The sequence below is a fragment of the Pelecanus crispus genome, chromosome 3 (genome assembly GCF_030463565.1).
Source record: "Pelecanus crispus isolate bPelCri1 chromosome 3, bPelCri1.pri, whole genome shotgun sequence".
NCBI classification, from domain to species: domain Eukaryota; kingdom Metazoa; phylum Chordata; class Aves; order Pelecaniformes; family Pelecanidae; genus Pelecanus; species Pelecanus crispus.
Window position 1 is genome coordinate 79,810,471 of NC_134645.1, and position 21,075 is coordinate 79,831,545.

Sequence of the window (21,075 nt, forward strand, 5' to 3'; positions counted from 1 at the left end):
TTTTGTGTATGTACATGAGATGTAGATGAGAGAGTTCCAGTATTGTTCCAGTGGGAGTCAGTTATCAAGTAGGATTTTTTTTTTTTTTTTTTTTTTAAAGTTTGGTAATCACTTGTCTACTCTTGATTAAAATTAGGATCTTGTTTCTCCATTTTAAGTAGCTTGCACTATTGGGCTAAACATATGAGTCATTAGTCTTTTTTCTTCTTAGTATTTATTTGATTATCAATTATCTGTTTGGAATTGTTCTGAAATATGTGATAGAACTTTTCTTTCAATGTGTCTTTATGGGGGATTTATAGTTTGGTTTTGATGGTCAGTTGAATGCCCTTTAAGGTAAGCAAATACTGTGTTGGGTTCTGCCATAACTGTGAATATGCTAAGTGCTGGACTGCCAGTGTACAATGTAAAGCAGAATTTGGAGACTCCAGTTTTGGTTGAAAAGAGCTGTATCTCCAGATTTTACCCTTTTTTATGTATTATATTAATGCATTATTTTTAAAGTACTGTATGTAATTATACTGTGAGGCATTTTATCTTACTGTGGTTATACAGGTTGTTGAGAAATTGTGCAGAAACAAAAACTACAGTGATGAAGTACAGTAAATTTGCACAAATTATCCTTCTTCTTTCTTAGATATTTGGGCAATTGGCTGCATATTTGCTGAACTATTGACTTCAGAACCTATATTTCACTGTCGTCAGGAGGACATCAAAACAAGTAATCCTTTTCATCACGATCAGCTAGATCGCATTTTCAGTGTAATGGGATTCCCTGCAGGTAATTTATTTTCATTAAAGCATCAGACATAATGCTACTGAGTTGTTTTTTTTTCTAAAGGAAATGACTAGTTGTTTGTATAGGTACGACGAAGCTGTCAGTTTGATGGATTTGGAAATGCTGACAATTATGGAACAATAGCAGTGGCCAACAAACAGGAAGTCAAACAACTGCTGTAGTTATTTCTTCTCGTGTATTACTTAACCTACGCTTTCAGAATTGTAAATGATTCTCCTTTTTCCCCCCCTCACCAAAGATAAAGATTGGGAAGACATAAGGAAGATGCCAGAATATCCAACTCTTCAGAAAGATTTTAGGAGAACAACGTAAGTGATGATAATGCAACAACATGAATGTAGCAGACAGGCAGGAATTGGCTCCTATCCTCTGGCATTTTGGGGAGGGGATTTCGGAGTGTCTGGGTTCTAATGCTGTGACAGCTGTCCTGTTTGAATTAGCTGCTTCACTTGAATGGCGTTCTCTCCCTCAGCAGCTTGTTAAAAGCATCAACTGAGCGGCCTCCCCATTTCTCTAGAGGGGGTCGTCATAAGTGCCATTTAATCTGTGGCAGGCACAGACAAATGAGCTTGCTTAAACCGCTTGCATTAGCTGTTCAAGATAACTTCATTTTGTGTGAGAAAGAATAGGGAAGCACCTCCCTGGTCCTTTTGACCAGCAGATCTGAGAATTTTCCACTTCTAGTGTTTCCTGGTGCTTTGGCTAAATTAGTCAGAGGGTCTAAGGAGCAACACAGACTCTATTGTAAGGCAGAGGACATGGATTCAGGAGGTTTGGATTCTGTTTCCAGCTCTGCTGTGGGTTCATTACATTGGCTTTAGACAAGATAATGAAGCTTATATGTCCACGAAGCTTCTTTCTTTTGAAAATGGCTATCGATAACCTCTGGATTTGTAGATTAAAGGCAAGGCACAGGTCATACATATTTGGGGCATTTTTGAGCTTTGGAACTATAAGGACTGTATGGTTTGCTGCAGGCTGGGGCCAGGGAGACAGAATGGTAAACTAACTGCTCTGCCAAATTGCAGTGGGAAATAACTTAATAGCTTAGCTGTTGGGTTGTTACGAACTGCTGTACACTTTTTGTGGCAGAGTTGCTTTAGAAAACTTGGCATAAACTTCAAGTTGAGTTTCTCTGTCATATGCCCATGTCAACAGCTTATCCATAAAAGCTGCATGTTCCATGGAAATAATCTGTACGCAGCTGATGCTGGTCCTGTTAGTGAAAAGCACACTTTATGTGTGCAACTGCTAGATAAATATCTGACATGTTTTCTGATAGCAGTTCTTTTTGCAGTTTATTTGTTAAGGGCTGATAAATGTTTTTGTGAACTTGGTACAGTTCCTTATTCTTAATGCTGTATTATTTCAGAAATGTCTTTGTTTAACTGTATTTTTCAGATATGCCAATAGTAGCCTCATAAAATACATGGAGAAACATAAAGTCAAGCCTGACAGCAAAGTTTTTCTTTTGGTAGGTACAACTTGCAAATCATTGTGATGATAGGAATGAAATGCATTTCTAATGGTGATATCTATGTCTGTTCTTCTGTCTCATTCTAATGAACACCAATGTTAAAGAAAGCTATTTATCACTAACTGGCCATTTTTGAGATGTGTTTTCTTCATATACATTCATGCTGAGGGTGTGCTTAAACTGCTGGTATTGAAGCTCTGAAGGTCTTATCTAATTAAGATCTGCAAGGCACTTGTATACCCAGCCTTACCCTTAGGTCTGCTGTGCAAATGGGACAACATTTGGTGCTGTGTTTCAGAGAGCTAAAGAGCTCTCAAGAGCTAAAGAGTTTTGTGAAGAAAGGGAAGAGGAAAGGAGAAATTTAATTATTTCCTGTAGTAATTGTTGTCTTTTTTTTTTTTTTCTTCTTCTCTCTGGCTACAGTCCACCTCTGTTTTGTGGATGATTTCAAACAATATCCCTAAACATGTATTTGCTGGTTACCTAGTTGACTCATTCATTGTAGGTGAATACAGGGTTGCTCTGTCTAATACAGCATCATTTCTGGATGCCTCTGTGATGACTTAGTGCTGTCTAAATTTAGGAATGAAGTTCAAAGTGACTTTGTAGTGCTGTGAACGGGGAGTCTCTGTAATGAGACTGTTGGTGCAGCTTGAGTTCTAGTGGTCTGTTTTCATCACTAGTTACAGATTCAGCATAGCAGTCTTCTCTCTAGGTCCTGGCAAAGATTTGCTCTTTGACTTGTTAGTAGCTGCTGGATGGTGACACAAATAGCTGTGGAAACAGAATAGGTTGGTCCCAAGTGGGTGGAAGGGAAGCATTCACATAAGAAGTGTGAGACTTCAAGGAAAAAAAAACAAATCCTTAAACTCAACTTACTGGGCACACATTGGAACGATCTGGAGGAAGAATCTAATTGAAAAGACAACAATTGTAAGAGACATCGTTAGTTAGCACCTGAATTTCCCCCTGTTTTCCTACTAAAGGTGGAAGCCACCAGAAAGCCTGGTAGAAAGGCAAAGAAGCAAATGTGTTGCTGACAGCTTACATGGTTAATTCATGAAAGCTATGAACACTGAGTTGAGAGTCATCTTGGATGGGTAGGCTACTTTTCCAAGGGGAAATATTAACCAGATCTCCAAAGAACACAAAACTAACCATAGGGTGGCAAAATATATATACATATTTTGCCACCCGAAGGCATATTATAGATTTTTATATATTTTTATATATATATATATATATAAAAAAACAAAGTAACTTTTAATGATGGAGAAGTAGTGAGACAAGGTTATTACAGGGCGACTGAACAAATAGATAGGTATCTACCTATGTTTTGCCCTATATAATTGTGAGAATGAGAACTGAGATATCCAAAAGTCTAAGGGCTCTTTCTGAACATCATGAAGACGACAGTTTTCTTAGCAAGGTAGGTTCTCTTTCTCACTGTTAATAATCAGAGATGAATAAGGGTGATGTAGTCATCAACAACAGAGATGGAGGCTGGTTTCATATAGGTCAGTCTCACAGAGCTTTGCATAAGAATGCCCAGGAACATGGGCCATCTTCTTGATACCTCATGGCTGCACTGAGGCGGCCCATCTACCTGAATTGCCACAACCATGCTACAGCAAAAAGCCTCAGTACCTGCCGTATCTTGTGAAAGATGCTAAAAACCAGCAGGTCTTGAAGGAAAGGTGTGCATTGCTCTCCCAAATTGAGAGATTAGAAATATGTCTGCTAGTAAGCTTTGAGGTACATGTATTCTGAAGCAGACTCCCTAAAACTCCTTGTTCATATCCAAGGAGTTCATATGTTATTTTTATGAGGTTACCTCTGTCTTGCAAGGTGACCTCTGAAGACATCTACTTTGTAACCTTCATTGGTCAAGACTTTGTGCTAATGAGTACATAAAGTGTGGCACATAGAGAAAATATGGCATCAGTGCAGGATAGCAAGTGACTCTTGACAAAGAGGAGGATATTGTGCCACTCTGCTGATTGACATTGAATGTTAATATCTACATGAAGGGCAGAATGTTTTCCATCCAGGAAGAGTTCATCCAGTTTCCATCCAGGTTCTTGCTGTCCTGGAAAAGTTACAAGCATAGTATTTATAGCTGTCATGTCAGGCCAGTTAGAGCCTGACAGCAAGCAATCTTGAGAGCTGCTGAGAAGTATGAGACTGTTGATGAAGTCCAGTCTCACAGGCTTTCTATATGGTGTTAGCAGCTGCTACTCTGAAAGCAAATTGGGTCCAGCCGTTTTTTATTCAGTTTCCTAGGAGCAACAGAAGCTACAGAAAACCTGACTTTGTCAAAGAAAGTTGGTTCACAGTAGCACCACTGATAGGCAGTATATCTCACTTGGAATGATGTTGTGTGTGGAATGGGCAAACTGATTATATCGTCTGAGGTGGAGGGGGATTACTAAGGGAATGAGCAGATCATTAAAAGGTCCAAGATATTTTTAGATCTTCTGCTGTGGCAGAAGAAAAAGAATGACAAAGAATACAGGTCATGTATGGAGGCAGCTTGTGATGAGGGTGCTATATGGCAGAAAGCCGGAGGAGCTTTCTCTTGAGTAGTGCTGCAGCAACCAGTTCCAGGGAAGGAGTCCAGGGGGCAGAAGCTGATGTCCTGTTCTCGTCTGTCAATGACCACACCTGGTACCAAAGACCAGGAGTTGCCTTATACAGAACGTGTGTGTCTGTCCCTGCTGTCACTCTGGAGGAACCGGGGAGAAGAACTTTGCATCACCTGTAATGGTGTCACAAGCCGCTAAAACTAGCAAAAATTTTACACATAGGGAGAGGTGGTGATTTGAAATAAAGATGCTGAATAGCAAAACTGTTGTTTGTATTCATTGTATCATGTGAGGTCACTGTGTAGAGAGCCAACAGCACATTAGAGGTTGAATTTGTTAAGATACGCAGAAAACATAGGGTTAAGGGTTATCTGACAACACAAAACACAGTAAATAAGTGTGCCATGCAAACTCTCCAGGTGTGTGCAATGCAGGACCATCTTGAGGGGTATTTCTGGACAAGCAACAGGAATCAATTCAGGAGCTGGTTGCAAGCGAACCAATAGGTGGAGAGACAGCCCAAATGGCTCTTTGTTCTGTTGTCAGTCTGTTGGGGTCCATGGCACATAAAGTATGGGAATAGGGAGAGGTGGGAAGGAAGTGGCAAAAGTGCAGAGAATTTTATAAGACCTCATCTACAAAGTAGGGTTAACTACAACTACTGAGAAAGGAAATAGAGCAAATCGTCTGTCTTGATCAGGACAAGTGCTTTTACTGAGGCTGTTTACTATATAGAGAGTACAGAATTGTATAACAGATTTTTGATTGATCAGAACAAAATGCCCCAAACACCCATGCCAAAATCGCGTTCTTTTGCTGGACATCCAGGGAATTTTTATTGGGGGCCTGGAAGATCGAGTTTGAGCTAAGATGTGCTTTGCAGAAGGAATTTCATTTTCACTGTTGGCTTGAAGTAGGAGAGTATTGTGTGAGAGCAGGATACTGTATGATGTAATTTGAGCACCCAAATTTCCTACTGTTGAGTTTATTACAATGTGATAAATAACTAGAAATGGTATGTTATCCCTATAATTCCTGTTTTAGGCTACTAATATACTGTAATTCTCTTTCATACCTGCTGCAGTCAACAGCATTCTAGCTAATAAATTTATTATTGCTTTCCTCCTGGCAAGGAAGAAATGTTACTAGAAAGGGTCTGTTCCTCCTCTTTCTCATTTCAATACCAATTAGAGTGGGATTGCGAACTGCGTGAGTGGCAGAGTGCTCTGACTGGAGAATGTCACCAGAATGAGAGATGAAGATTTATTGTTTCCGTACCTAAAGTGATATGGAGAGTCCTGGTCACGTTCAGTCTCTTCTGACACTTTTTTCCTGCTGTGTCAGCAGTACAGAACAGTATAACAGCTGTACATGTGCCACAATAAAACATCTTTATTTAGAAATGATGCTTTATGAACCTGTAATAGCTGAATTTAGTGTCACTTTAGCACAGTGGTTCAGCCTTAGCAATTAATATTGCCTGATAGACTTAACTGTATTTCTTACATGAGAAGTGCTTCACAGCTGTAGTGCTTTGATGGATATGCATTCTAGTTCTTGGGAACTTTTCTGAACAGGCAATGCTAACTTAGGCTTGTCTGGACAAGCCACAAATAATTTAACAATCCACAATCCAAGACATGTAAGTCATAGTTTGAAAAATGATAGTTTGATAAGCTTTTTTCTATTTTTAATGTTATGCTTTGCAGCTTCAGAAGCTTCTTACTATGGACCCTACAAAGAGAATTACCTCAGAGCAGGCTTTGCAGGACCCCTACTTTCAAGAGGATCCTCTGCCTACATCAGAGTATGTATGCCCTCTTCTGTGCTCTTTAGGGGTGTCTTCTTTCTGCTAAACATTAATCTCTGAAATGAGATGACAACTGAAAAATTCACAGATATCAGCCTATATCCTCAAGAAGTAGTAGCTCAGGCATGCTCAGGAGAAACTATTAGTGTAGTACTGAAGTGTCTGTATCTACTGATGCCAGAACTGAGTGGTCATGGACGATAACCCAGTACCGCACTAGTGGTGTAACTCTGAACATACTACCAAAGCTAGTGTGACAATATTATTGCAGTATTTAGAGAATTAATCTGTGCCCCGTTCTGTTCTGCCTTACACAGCCTCACAGAGCCCTCTTCTCCATTGCCTGGTGTCATTGTGCCTCTCTCGAGGACTAGGACAGTTCTCTGAATTACAGCCCCTTCCCATGCCCTTTTGCACAGGGTAACGGCATGAGGAGAGAAGAGTGAAGAGATCAATGACGGCCTAAAATCCCACAGGTCCCTTGTTCAGAAGGCTTGAGAGTACAGATTTTCTATCTCTATGTGTTTTATTGTCATGAAAAATTCAAATGATACATTCAGTTCCTACTGGCAGACTTTCCTCTTCCAGTTTCTCTTCCCAGTTTTTAGAAGCACGGTGGTGTTTGTAGCGTTATGATCCATAGGAGCTGGATGCAGGGAGACTTCCACCTTTGCTTTCACTGGTTCCTCAGCTAGCAGGCAACACTGAAAGGAGGGAACAGCCACTGGAGTGCTAAAGGAGTCTAGTTGAGACTAGTTGGTTGGGTTTTTTCTTTCTTTTTCTGTTTGGATAAGCCAAACACTGCATAGCAGCTAGATTAGGAACTATTTACACACTTTAAATAATCATGTCATGTTGATTGTATTCTGAATGCTGGCACAGAAATCTAAGAAATTGATACTGGTCAAGATTTGCCAGTAATTTTCTATTTAGTGTTTATCTGATACTATCCTGTGTAGAGCTATAGCTCTGCATGGATTACAGGATAACATTATGATAAAGTCTCTGCCATAAACATTAAGGAATGTTCCAAATCCCATTAGTCAGATGAATTTAAAAGCTATCTTTTTTTCTCTAAACAAGACCTGAGAAGCTAATTAAAAGTAACTCTGCGGTTGTGATTGGCAAATATATTTAAGCCTGCTCTAAGCCAAGGCGGGCTCATAAGACATTAGTACTCTTTGGATCAGGCCCTTTATTCAGTAAGCCATGCATGTTCCAACTAGGCATTGTGGAACCTCTGACACTTTGTTTGTTCATTTTGGCATCTGGATTAACAAGTGGTCGTTCTGGCATTCAGGCACGCTCAACCATGCCATGATTTCTAAATGATGGCCTCATGCCAACAGCAAAGAGGGCTCTGACACTATGATCAGCACCTAGCTGCTGGTATCTGCTGCTGTCTTGGGTGCTCACAGTGCCACTCACTTATGGAAAGAGGACTCATGAAATACAAGAAATTAAGTTGTGTTATATTCACTTATTTTTAATATAGCATTAAGTAAATGTGTGTCATGTGTACCTATTTGTGGAGTGTTTACTGTTTACTGTGTTTCAGTGTATTTGCTGGCTGTCAGATTCCATATCCTAAAAGAGAATTCCTCAACGAAGATGAACCTGAAGAGAAAGGGGATAAGGTATAATAAACTTTTTTTTTTTCTTTTAAGTATGCAATAAGAAAAAGTCATGGTGCTACCAAATGAAAACTAATGGAATGTGAAGAGTTAACCAAAAATATGTTTTCCAGGCAAGGCTCTCTTAAAACTGCTTCCCAGACAGATTAAAAGTATCAAATAACTTTGGGGTGTCTCAGGCCGTATCACCAGTACGGTTTGCCCTGACCTGTGGGGAATGAGCTGGATGGGTTGTTCTGTCAGCAGAAGCCTGCTTTCAGCTGCCCTCATTCCAAGAGGACCTTGCTACCTCCTCCTGCATCGCATGATGAAAATACATTGTGATCACATGAAAAGAATGGCATTTCCATTGTATGACTGGCATACCTCCAGCCATTTGAAAGTAGATGGCTGTCAGGGTCTCAAATAAATAGTGGCAGCATGCTTCTGGCACTACATCAGAACATTTCATCCGTCTGCACACAGCTTCCTGATCATGTTTTAAGGGCCCTCAGACAAAGGAGTAATAAGGAGTGTGAACTGTTCTGGTAGCGAATACTTTCTTTCCCATAGCCCCATAGACATGGGCAAGAACTTGTTTGTGTGCATAATAAATTTTGGTGTGTTTGGAACATAACCTGACCTGCTTTGTGTGTATAGCTCAGCTGTGCTACGTGACTGTGGTGGTTGTCCCATCATGCTGTGAAGGCTGGACAATGGTGCTATAGTGTACGAAACAGCTTGTTCTTTTTGCTTAAAAGTGTTTGTTACCAACAGTAATGTATAGCTCGCAAAATGTGAAGAAAACAGCCTTAAACTGTAATTATCTGAGGACTACATGAGAAGGACTGTCAGTCTTCTGGAGAAACCATTTATTTACATGCATCTTCTGTTTTCAGATTTTCTGTGTAACGTGAGAAACCAGCTGAGTTTAAAAGTACACCTATCACAATACGTTTCAGACAGCAAATTTTGTTTTTGGAAAAGATACCATAGATTCTTCTGTAATGAGAACAAGTGGTAACCTCCTGGATTGTTGTGTCCAGATAAGTTTTTTTCAGAAAGAGGAAACAGGCACCTAAGCAAAAATACAATGAAAGTCATGATGCTGATTTGATTGTACTTTAGTTACTAGCTTTGCTTCAACTCTCACAGCTTCAAAAACAAGAACAAACCTTGCAACTTAAAATGACTGGCTTTTGTTAAGTCAGTGTATTTAAAAGTAAATATCTGTCTTTTTCCTGGGAGTGTTGCAGGGGGGGAACAATGGCATGTTTATATTCAAAACAGCCATTATATAAATGGTCTTTGAGATTGCTGGGGACAGTCACGTATTTATGCACACTCCAAATTAAACTTTTTTCAGACCATTTAGGTAATATAAGTCACGCATTACCCACTGACTGTGTTCCCACGGTGTAGAAAATGTGAAGGTAAAGGATATTCTGAAAGTTGGATCTGTGCCATGTTTTGTTTCTTTATGATGTTGTTGCAAGTGAAAGGATTTTTTTTTTAATACTGTTAGTTTCTGGTTTTGTTTTGGTTGTTTTTTTTTTTTTTTAAACCATAAATATCTATATGGTCCTTTGGAAACCTAGAGTAGTTCTCTGTGTTTGTTTATTTGGAACTTGCATCTGAATTGAATAACCTTTAACATAAGCATCCATTCTTCAAAATGGTTAATCATTAGTCAGCAAAGCTAAAATGAGTGTTTGTAAAACAAAGTGAAAAGATTCTTTTCTCATTCAAATTTTCTTAGGCAAGTTTCTGCTGGGTTCGTTTCTAGGTAGGACCAGAATTTCATTTTGCTAATTTGTGCCTGAGAGGTGACATGTGGTAATATGTTGCTATCTGTAGACCTTTTACAAGTTTATTCATTTAGGAACCACTAGACTGACCTGAGGATGATGTTTTTGCTGGCGTAAGCTGGTTTTGTGTGCTAAGGTGGTTCAGGTAGACCCCAGCCAGAGTCTGACAGAGTAGATCTCAGTCTCTACCCAGGCAGTAGCAGTAGTAGCTGCACAGAAGAGCAAGCTCAGACTAGTCAGGTAGATTTTGTGCTAATATCCAAAGTGCAAAACATGGCACCTATGACAAACTGTTGTCTTTAATTCTGAGAGTTCCTGCAATATTTGTTTACACATAACAAATTTGCAGTTTTTCAGCTCTTGCGGTAGCAACCACCTCACTTGCATGCAAACACCCCTATGAAAACACAAATTTTGGAATTCTAGCACAAATACCGCCTCAGTTACTGGTGTTTGTTTATGTAAGTGAAGCTCAAACCATTATGAAAAGATAAATGCTTCTTAACAATTGTTTTGTTTGTTTTTTACAAGCTAGCTTGATTAGCTTTTAAAATTATTGAAGTTTAAATATCCTGGGAAACAGAATCTGACTGAGACAGGATTTGAAGACTACAAGCAGGAGGATACATTACTGGTTCTGCTAAATGTGAAAGGAAATGCAAACTACCTCTTAAGTCCTTGAAGATATAAGGCTTCTTTGTAATCTTAAATGAATATATCATTGCAAATTTCATCTGAACATATCTTGAGAAGACCGTTGTGATGAATGGCATAGATACAGATCTTATGTCATTTAACTGCGGTAACTAAATGCCTCTTGGAGATTGGGGGCATCAGGAATTTTCTGCTAGTGACAACTGGTTGTCATGATTTCTGAGAAACTAGTAAAGTGAGGTTTTTATAAAAGGCCACCGTACTAAAACTTTGATAATTATATTAGCAGATATTCCAGGAAAAAAAGACCATCCTGAAATGTTCCATACAGTATACTGGGAGGGAGGGTAGTAAGGCTTTTTAATTCAAACCATGTCAATTCTAGTTTTTTTCCATGACGAACAAGTGACATATCTCACATTTGGAGCAAAATTGCTTTTCTTTGCAATTGTCTTATGTGCTTTAGTGCTCTGATGGAGGAGCCATCCCTGCTGCTCAAAAGCAGACAAATGGGTGGTCTTTCCTTGTAACTATAACCATGGAGGGCAGAGTTGCACTCTGTTGGTTTTCTAACCTTCCCTCCAGTTCCCTAATACTCTTTATGGTCTGTAGCCCTCTGAAGCCAGAAGAGTACAATGTCTTTTGCTCTTGTGTTCCCCTTCTTAACTTTTTTCTCCCTTTCATGGCACTTTTCCCTTTGTCTCTCTTCTGGCTAGGTCCCAGTGTCATCTTAATTGTCTGGCTTCTCTTCCTGTGCTAGTCTTCTCCTTCTCTTGCCAGATTCTTCCTTCAGCTCTTTCCTCCTCTTTTGTCTTTGTCTCTGGTCACTGTTCACTTTTCTCCTATTTTAATAAGAATTTCTGACCCTATACCTAGCATGCCATGCTGGACTGTATTGCTAGTATACCACTTGTTACAAGGTACTTAAAAGCACAGGAGAGCAAAACAGTAATGAAACCCATTTCTGGTTCTGCAACAGAACTTCCTTGCAACCTGGAAGAAATTATATCATTTCTCTGGTCTCAATTCGCTTACCTTTCTGGCAGTAATGCTGCCGGCCTCCTTCGGGTTGTTGTAACGTGTCATTTGTGAAAGTTTGAAAAGTGGTTTTGATTCTGAGTGAACAAGGCTGTTGAAGCACTTAGAATAATTTACTGTGGTTCACCACGTCTGCCACTGAGCACTAGTGAAATTTTGGGGGTTTTGATTCATTTCATTAGGTGACTACTGCTTTATAAATGATTCCTTCTGTCCTCCTCTTTGAGCACTTGGCTAGCTGTAGGAGGCACTAGACCATCCTTCCAGTTTTAGTCTAGCTTGCTTTGTTAAAAAAAACAAAACGACCACAAATGGGATACCCCCACAAAGTGTGCAAGAGTGTACCGAGGACGCGTTTCTCCCACCACGCAGCCTTGCTGTGTTTTCCCATCGAGCAGGCGGCCCTGTCTCCTCCTCCACAGGCACGGTGGCACCAGGGTTGGCAACTCCATAAAGCTCACGAACTAGTTCACAGCAAGTGACCGTGTTGTGTCGCTTCTTCCCCTAGAATCAACAGCAGCAGAATCAACATCAGCAGCAAACAGCACCTCAGCAGCAGCCGCAGGCAGCGCCGCCGCAGCCGCAGCCGCAGCAGCAGAACAGCACCCAGACCAACGGGACGGCCGGGGGCACTGGCGCGGGAGGAGGGGGCGCAGGCGCAGGACTCCAGCACAGCCAGGACTCCAGCCTCAACCAGGTGCCTCCGAACAAGAAACCACGCATAGGGCCTTCAGGCGCTAACTCAGGCGGGCCTGTCATGCCTTCAGATTATCAGGTACCTCTTGAGTTTTTGCTGCTTCTCATACTGTAGGGCCAAAATGTCATTTCCCCCCTTCCCTGCTGCAAGAACAGATCATGTTTTAATGAATTTCTCACGTAACCTGAGCAGGCGTGCTATGATATATTAGATAAAAATGTGGGTTTAAAGATTTAAAGTAAAAAGGTTTTGTTCTGTGGTTAGTAATTGTCAATAGAATACCAGTATGAGTCATATCTGCTGCACCTTGTAAAGTGTGGAGGGCTAGTCCACTCCAGGAAAGCACTTAAATATATGCTTAACTTTATGTTTGAGAGTAATCTTACTGAAGCCAGTGGAACTATTCCTTGCACATAAATGCTGCATTAGATCAAGTTCAGGATACTCGGCTATTGGCAATATAAAATCCTGTGTGAGAAGCAGATCTGAGAAGATCCTGAGAAGCAGAAGCAAAGTTAGAATCAGGCTCTCTCATTTGATTCCTGCTTCATTTTACCTCGTATCATCACATGTATGGAGCGGTTCTGTAGTTTATTCTAGTATCTTGCTAAGTCTACTTGTAATGTTAAAGAAAAAGTGCATGTTAGCGCAGGAGCGATGTTTTGGTTCATCAGTTTAATTCGTGCTGAAGTAGGGCACAAAGACACGCATTGTTTCTAATGTGACCAAGGTTGAGTAGATTTCATGTTTTCCAGTACAGTAGCATTCATAAGTAAAAGCAGTATCACTGAATTATTTTTGGATTTGCAGACTTGTCTTTGCTTACTAGAATTATATTTTCCACTGAAAAAGTGACTTACAGTAAATATTGAAAGCATTGAACTTACCAAAATCTTCAATACGTGTGAGTTTATACCTGCTGGGACAGTAATGAGTTGTAAAGCAGAATAAGAAAAAGGTAGATTAATTAAAGGTAGATTTTAAAAGATGTTAGGGATTCTGTCTGCTACTAGCCTTCAAGAGGATCCCACCTCGGAGAATGGTCTTTTCAGGCTGTTTTAAACTTAAAATAAGTAGCTTTTTAAAAACCCAGCTTTGGAGTTGCCTTGATATAGCCCTCCAGACCTTCTCCACAGACAATTGATTTCTCAGTGCCAGACATTTTTCTCCCATTTCTGTTTTACTCTTTTAATTACAAATGATCATGAAGGCATTGAGGGCAATTTAAGGGTAAAGACAACTAGGTTTCTTTTTTGAAAAGTTCCAGACAGGCTTGAGGTCTGGACAGATCACTACAGCTGTCTGACTATACAGTATTTATGGCTGGCCTGTTTTGGTCTGTATTTTGAGGACTGGTGTGCTGCATTTGATGATATCCATTATAGAATCCCTATACAGCTCTCTGAATTGTTGGCAAACTTCCCCCATACAAGTTGCTAGCAGTCTAAATGGAATTTTTTTCAGATAGTTAGAAATTTTTTTTTACCCCCTATGACTCTTTTTGCTTCTAAACTTTAACAGCACAGGCATCAAAATGATGATCTGTATGTTTCTTTTACATCGCTTGCTAAATTGTATGGTCTGATTATCCATTTTTACACTTGCATTTGGCTATCTGCCCTTAAATTCTAGCTGACTGTCTTCTGTTCCAGAAAGGAATGTCTGCAATTTGTCCAAGTCTGGCTTCGTTAAAAACAAATTCTCTTCTGTGGAACAAAAATAAGTATGGGCAAGTTAATGCATTCTTGTAGTCTTATGGCATTAATTTTACTCCATTATATCTTATTCAGAAGTAGGAAGAAGATTCCCTTTGCTTTGAGTTTCATTTAGCTTGTGAAGTCTCCATTGAAATTTTTTTGCAGTTCACCAACCTCAATATATGTTGCTTCCACAAATGACAGTGTGAATTCCTTGCTGAATTTTACTGAGCATTCCTTATGGGACCTTGGGTGTTTTGCTCAGTATGGTGAGCTGATGCTTTTCATCCAGAATGAGTTCCTACAAAGTCATAGCATTTATCACAGTTCTTTTTCTTTTCTGAAAGCTTTTGCAACTTCTAATAGAATTTTGAGACAAACTCCAGGTTTCAGACACTCTGTTAACAATCTAACCATGCAGGCCAAGCATAATCTGGTTATTAACAGCATACGTGCCGCTGGGAGGCATCTCTTCCAAAGCCAGTGTGCTGAGCTGTTATCTGTCAAACTGACCCTTACAAACAAGTGAAGTTACTCCGTACAACTATTAGTTACATTGATATTACATTGAGATACAGAGGTCTGCAAGGTGGGACTGTTATTTCTCTCTCTTGAGCCTCACTGTGCTTCACCTTGAAAGCAACTTTCATATTCCTACAGTAGACAGAACACAGAAAAAGTAATGTGATATTTTTAGGGTTTAGTATGTTTTACAATTTATGTAAAATTAAAGGTATAAAGCTATGTGCAGAAACAAAGGGCAGAAGTGTTTTACGCTGCCTGAACTTTGGGTTCCTGCTCTTCATCATGCAGCTGAGAAGTTGTCAGGAGGCTTTCACAGCTCTCCTGGTTGGGATCCAGTGGTTAGATGAGACCGCTGACTGGGGTATTGCCTTCACTGAGCAGATTCTTGGTCTGTGGAGGATGTGGTATTCTCATAAACCCGCTGTCTCCATGGGATTTCCATTCAGAACTTGAACTTCTCCAGAGGCTTTCTGTAACTCATAATCCTGATATTGAATCAGAACATAGGTTCTTAACACTTTTCCTAGACGATTGCTGTTGGCCACAGTCTCGCTGATGACCCTTGGACAGAGCCAAGTAGAACCATCAACTAGACAGTGAACAGAACTCTATTGAATAGCTGCCTGACCCTGCACTTAACTTGGCTGGAAACAAACTGACCGCAAATAGTTTGGGGTGTTTTTGTAGACTCTCCTGTCTTGTGGACTGGGGTGGGATTTACCTTGCTAGAGAGTCTCCTATCCATTGAGCAGTATTTTTCATGCAAAGTGATTTTGCAGCTTGCGTTATTTTGCAGCTTGCATTATTCATTCTGGGGACAGGGAATAGATATGGTAATAAAAGGAGAAATTCAGCAGGCTGGAGGTTGCAAATGATGCACTGAGCTAATATCCCAAACATTGGAGGGGAAAAAAAACAATCAGGAAAATGAATGTTAGGTTATTGCACATACACATGCCCATCATTAAGCAGTTGTCCTTGCTTCCAGTAGATAAGGCAGCAGGTTGAAAGACTCACCTAAAATTATTTTATCCTACTGGACATTTTTTCATTTAGATAAATTGAGTAACTCTTAGGTCACGGTTGTCGTCTTCTCAGCAACAGAATAAATTGCTTCTCTGTAACATTTAGTATTACCTATCTCGAAAAGGGTTTTTGTGGCCTTAGCAATTTGGTTTTGCATTAATAGCACCTACAGGAATGATAGATGTAAGTTTAAGAAACAGCTGAATTTTGAAATGGAGTCTGCTCTCTCTTTTGTCTTGTGTATTTTTCCTTCAAAAAATGGTGTGTACATGCCGTACTTCTAGGTGTCTCTCAGTGACCTTGTGGATTTTGTGTGCTGTGTTAAGGCTGATTGCAGATCAGATTGATTACTTGTTTTATGGGACTTTAAACAGTAACACTGTTTAGTCAGCTTCTCCAACAGTCACGTTTTAATGAGCTTCAGAGGTTAAAACTTTCCTGAGCTGCATAGTCCGAACAGGCTGGTTTTCATTCCCCTGATCCCGCTCTCTTTTCCTGCAGCACTCCAGCTCACGCCTGAGTTACCAAAGCAACATTCAGGGATCTTCTCAGTCCCAGAGTACAATGGGCTATTCCACGTCGTCTCAGCAGAGCTCCCAGTATCACCAGTCTCACCAGTCTCACAGGTACTGAGAGGGCTAACAGACTGCACTCAGAAAGGAATGGACTAAAAGCCAGAAGACTCCAGCAATATGAAGTTCATAATGATGAGAAGAACCAAAAATACAAACTATGATTGATGCAGAATGAAAATTCACGATGACAAAAGGAAAACTTCACTCACTGAAGACTTCCCCTCCCACCCCCATCCCTTTATTGCCATAAAGGAGATTCTCGTGGAGTTATCCTTCCTACCTGCCCTTGCATGTGCTCCATTGTGGTTACTCTAATGAACCCTTCTGATCTGAACCCAGCACTTAACTTCTTTAACCTTTGGAATTTTGAAGGATTCCTGGTGCACCTTCCTTATGCTGTAGTGATTGCCATAAATCTGTCTTTTCAATCTCTTTGATGGGATTTTAAAGTTTTAAAATCTTGAACTCCCAGGCTTTCAAGCTTGTATATAGTTAGTTTTATACTAGGCAAACCAGTTTAGCTATACAGGTATATTGCACCTTTTTAAAGCACTATGTTATTTTCACAGGATATTACTGTTTTGCTCATGGATGTCAAGAACAGCAAAATTTTACTGTTCCAGAGTATTTTACTATTCTGTTTTTATTAGTCTAGTTTTCAGGCAAGGTCTTAAAAATAAAAAAATTAAAAAATAAATAAAATTAAAAAAAGAAAAAGGAAAAAAGAAAAAAATGCACCCAAGTCTCTGCAGCGACAAATACGCTTCATGCTACTGGACTGAACGCCAAACAGAAGATTGCTGATATTTCTTAACTCATTCACATTGAATTCTTGAAATCACAGTGATCATGGTCTGACTAGTTTTAAATTAAGCGTTATTTTAAATGAAACCAGGACAGTCACATAAAAAGGAGATGCTTTCAGGATCTGTTGGAACAGAAGAATGGAATGTCTTCCCAGGCTGGACACCAAAATAGTCAGGAAAATGTATTTACTGCCCTCAAGTCTCAGTAGGAATGTGGATGACGGGCTTGTTGTTCTGTTAAGCAGCTGATTAATGTATGGGATAGTTCTATAAATTTAGCTTTCTTTTTACATTCCTGAGTCAGTTTTCTAAATATAAAGGTGACAGAAATCCTAAGACTTGTGAAAACAAATGCATTTAATCATTTTATGTTAGAATTAATAATTAAGAGAAATTATTGTGCAGTTTGAAAAGCATGTTGAAAATTGTTCTTTTTTCATGTTTATAATGCATATTCTGTGTCCCTCACATTGCTGTGATTAACCCAGATTAGTTACACCAGATGCGCTTGATTGCACTGGAATGTTTCTTTTTCCCTAGAGCAAACATGTTTTGATTGTGCCTAAGGACTGTAAGTGGATGGGTAGCTGGCAGAAAATCCCCAGTAAATAAGAGTTCAGAAGCATAATCAGAGGATTATTGTCCAACTTCTGCAACCACAGTTATTCGGAGAGACACAACATGTAATTTGGGACAGCTTCATTTTTCCTTCAGCCTTCAGAAATAAGGCTGGCTCTTGTTGCAGAAAACCTGGGAAAATGTTTTTAGAAAGCTACTAGCAATGTAACGTCAGCGAGCTTCTACAGCTGGTGTCCAGAGAAGAGGTGAAGTGAGAAGAGTTTACGTGTAAACAGTTAACGTTACAGGCTCTTACACCGCAGTGTGTTCTCTTCTGTCCTGTGTCCATACAAAAAGATTGTATATACCCGTACACAGTCACACTGAAGTTGTGATCAGACCTGGCAAGATGAGTAAATCTGTTTGCTCCGAGGAGAATGCTTTTCATCACAGCTAGATACATACATGTTTCTGCTGGATTTGATCTCCCAATCACCTTTAGTGGCCCCTTCTTCCTCAACAACACGTGTTGTTTTCATACCTTTCGTGAGCAGTTGGCTTGCTTTGGCCGTATCTACCATCATGTGGTTTTGACAACACCCAGCTTCTCTGGAAAAGCAACTAAAACCTGCTTTTGTCATCAAATGGGTAAGAAGGTGGTGAAAATTAAATTAAGCAATTTGAAGGAAAAATTATCTGGGGAAAAATAATCTCCCGAAGGATTCTTTCAATGTGTAACCCTTGAAATGCTACATATTATACATACCCCAGTAGCCTGTTTGAAAGAACAGATTTTAATTATTCCGTTATTTTATTTCAATGAGTCTGGGGTTGCATTCTTTCCGTAAGTGGAATGTCTTGCCTCTTGCTGATGTTAGGATGAGGTACCTTTGAGCTAATGGATATTTGGCCAATGCCATAAAGTAACATTTCTTTTATATTTTTGTGACTTGAATGCCAAATTTCTGGAAATTGACCTTTGGCAGAGTAATTTTTGTCCCCTCCTGTTCTCTTCATCCTTCTGTTCTCTCAAAATCCTTTTGTCTTTTCCATTACAGTTTATCTAACACTTCTTCTCCCTACCGTGACCTGCAGCTGATCATCAAAATTCATATAACGTCAGGAGGTGGTGGGGAGACCGTACGGTTAATTAAGGTGGGCTTTTGTGCCAATAAGGCAAAATCATGGTGTAGATTAATCTGTATGTAGGTGTGAAACTTCACAGCAATGTAAGGTGCTCTAATTGAGTGAGCTTCCAGCTTCTAGAGTGACTGCCACGACCTCTCTCTAAGCTGAACTGGCGTTTCTGCCTTCGTTATCGTTAGGTCTGATAGATGACCACACGCTGCTCCTCTCTAGCTCCTGTGCGCACACGTGAAGCCGAGCTGACTTCCTCCATTGCCTTCAAACTCACAGCTGGGAGGAGAGTGAATAAAAACAAAAGCATTTACTGCGAAATGTCGGCTGTGCGCACTCTTCTCGTTCCTTCCTGGTGGTGACATAATTCGCCTTTTCTTGGGAGCTTGACGAGCGTTGCCAGGGTGGGTGGCAGTCGTGGTGGAAGAAGCCTGGCTTCCCAGGGGTCATCCCGCGAGGTGGAAACGCTCCGCTTTCAGAAGTGAATCGTGCAGTGTGTCGTGGGAAGCCAGGACCACGTCATTTTTATGTTATTTTTTTGCCTGTGCAGTTTCATTAGCGCCCATAGCTCTGGCTCTGCCCGTAGCCTTTACACCCTCACCAAAGTGTTTCAGACCGGTAACGAGAGAGGCCGGCGACACCGGCAGAGCCGTCTTCTCCATCCTGGTCGCCCGGTGGGAGAGCGGGCCGCTGAGTACAGCTTTTCCCATCGTGGCTCGGAGGAAACAAACGCATGGGGAATGAATGGGATAAGCAGCCTGGTCCGCGTGGGTGAAGTTTATGTAGCACAAACTGCACAATGAAGGAAAAATGTAGGGAAAGCTGCGAGTCCTGCACTGTATCTGTGACACTGTATCTGGGGAGGGGGAGGGAAGAGCGTTCGTAGCGGGAGGGGTGGCGGGAAGCTAGAGGTGTTCAAATATGTATAATATTTTATATAAACATAATAAGCTTAGTTCCCCTTCATAATCTTCAGGAATGGTACTTTAACACCATTAAGCAAAGAATTGTTTTAGGATTAAATAAATGTATTGTACATAAGGCCATACGTAATCTTCTAAAAATGTCGCCAGACAGGAGCGATGTGTATTACTATATGAAAAAAAAAAGTCCTTAATGCACTGTTATCTCCTAAATATTTAGTAGTAAATTAATACTATTTAATTTTTTTAAAAATTTGTCTTGTGTAGACACTAAAAAGTATTACACAAAATCTGGACAGAACATGTCCTTTTTAACAGCAATTTAAAGAACTTTTTATATATGTAACGTAGTAACTTTTCAAATTGTTCTAGTTGTATTTTCCCATGTTTACTACTTGTGGAAGTGTGCCTGTCTGTATTCAGTTATTTTTTTTTCCTAATATTTTCATGCACGCATCTTTCATTTTTGTAGTTTTCATTAGAAATTGTTGTGTATGCGCCTCATGCTGCCACAAAACTTTGCCGCTCCAGATCTGTGGTGGCCACATTCGGCAGTGCCCGTGCCAATGGGCTAGCAAAACCATGAAGCAAAATACTTGTTTCTCATTCTAGAGTTGAGAGTTTACTGCTTTTAAGTTGTCCTGATGTCACTCTTGAAATGACTGTTAAAACTAAACTATGAGTTCTTTGCATTTATTTTATATTCTTGGTTGTAATGAAATGGAATTGACTTTGCTTCAGTGTGAATTTTTTTAATAAAATAATATACATTTGTAATAATAATAAAAAGTTCAAATCAAATAAGCGTGCTGAAAAGTTTTTTGTAAACATTGTCTTTGGGCTACCAAGAGGGAAAATATAGCCCACAAAATTGCAGTTGTAATTATATTCAGGATGTTAATGATATCATACACCACACAAAACAAAGCTTGCAAAACCTCAGAGTTGAAATTACAGCTTTTAAAATGCCCACGAGGATATTCATGGGTATGTGTCTATCAAAATAGAATGAAGCCTTATGGAAAACAGAATCGATGGAGTGGTTCTCTTAGGTTTTGCCCTCTGCTTAAAAGTATTCTGGCATGCCACGCCGATGCCACTTGTTGAGATTCATTATTACTAGCGTGACAGATCCTACAGACGTGTCTTCTGAAAAAAAAAAAGCTGGTTTACTGCATTCTAAAGCTAAATGCCCTCTTACTTTTTCCTCCTGCTGGACCTTGGAGGATTTCAGATGACAACATGGAAAGCACGAGCTAGGGCATATTGGTAGGTTTTCAGAGTGGGTTTTTGTGTGCTTTGCTAGTCTGTGTGTTTCTGTTCCATCTAACCATTGTTTCACAGGTG

General features: G+C 40.0%; 1 protein-coding gene across 2 annotated transcripts in view; it reads left to right on the top strand.

The window, feature by feature from the left end:
- The window catches only part of CDK19 (cyclin dependent kinase 19), a 134,367-nt gene extending 114,707 nt beyond the window's left edge, over positions 1–19,660 (top strand). For both annotated transcript variants that reach the window (XM_075707471.1, XM_075707472.1), the window contains 7 exons: positions 638–781; positions 1,038–1,107; positions 2,201–2,273; positions 6,571–6,668; positions 8,230–8,308; positions 12,293–12,559; positions 16,231–19,660. In XM_075707471.1, the coding sequence (XP_075563586.1) occupies positions 638–781; positions 1,038–1,107; positions 2,201–2,273; positions 6,571–6,668; positions 8,230–8,308; positions 12,293–12,559; positions 16,231–16,362 (863 nt within the window). In that variant the 3' untranslated portion in view covers positions 16,363–19,660. The remainder of the gene's footprint in view (positions 1–637; positions 782–1,037; positions 1,108–2,200; positions 2,274–6,570; positions 6,669–8,229; positions 8,309–12,292; positions 12,560–16,230) is intronic.
- The last annotated feature ends 1,415 nt before the right edge of the window (positions 19,661–21,075 follow it).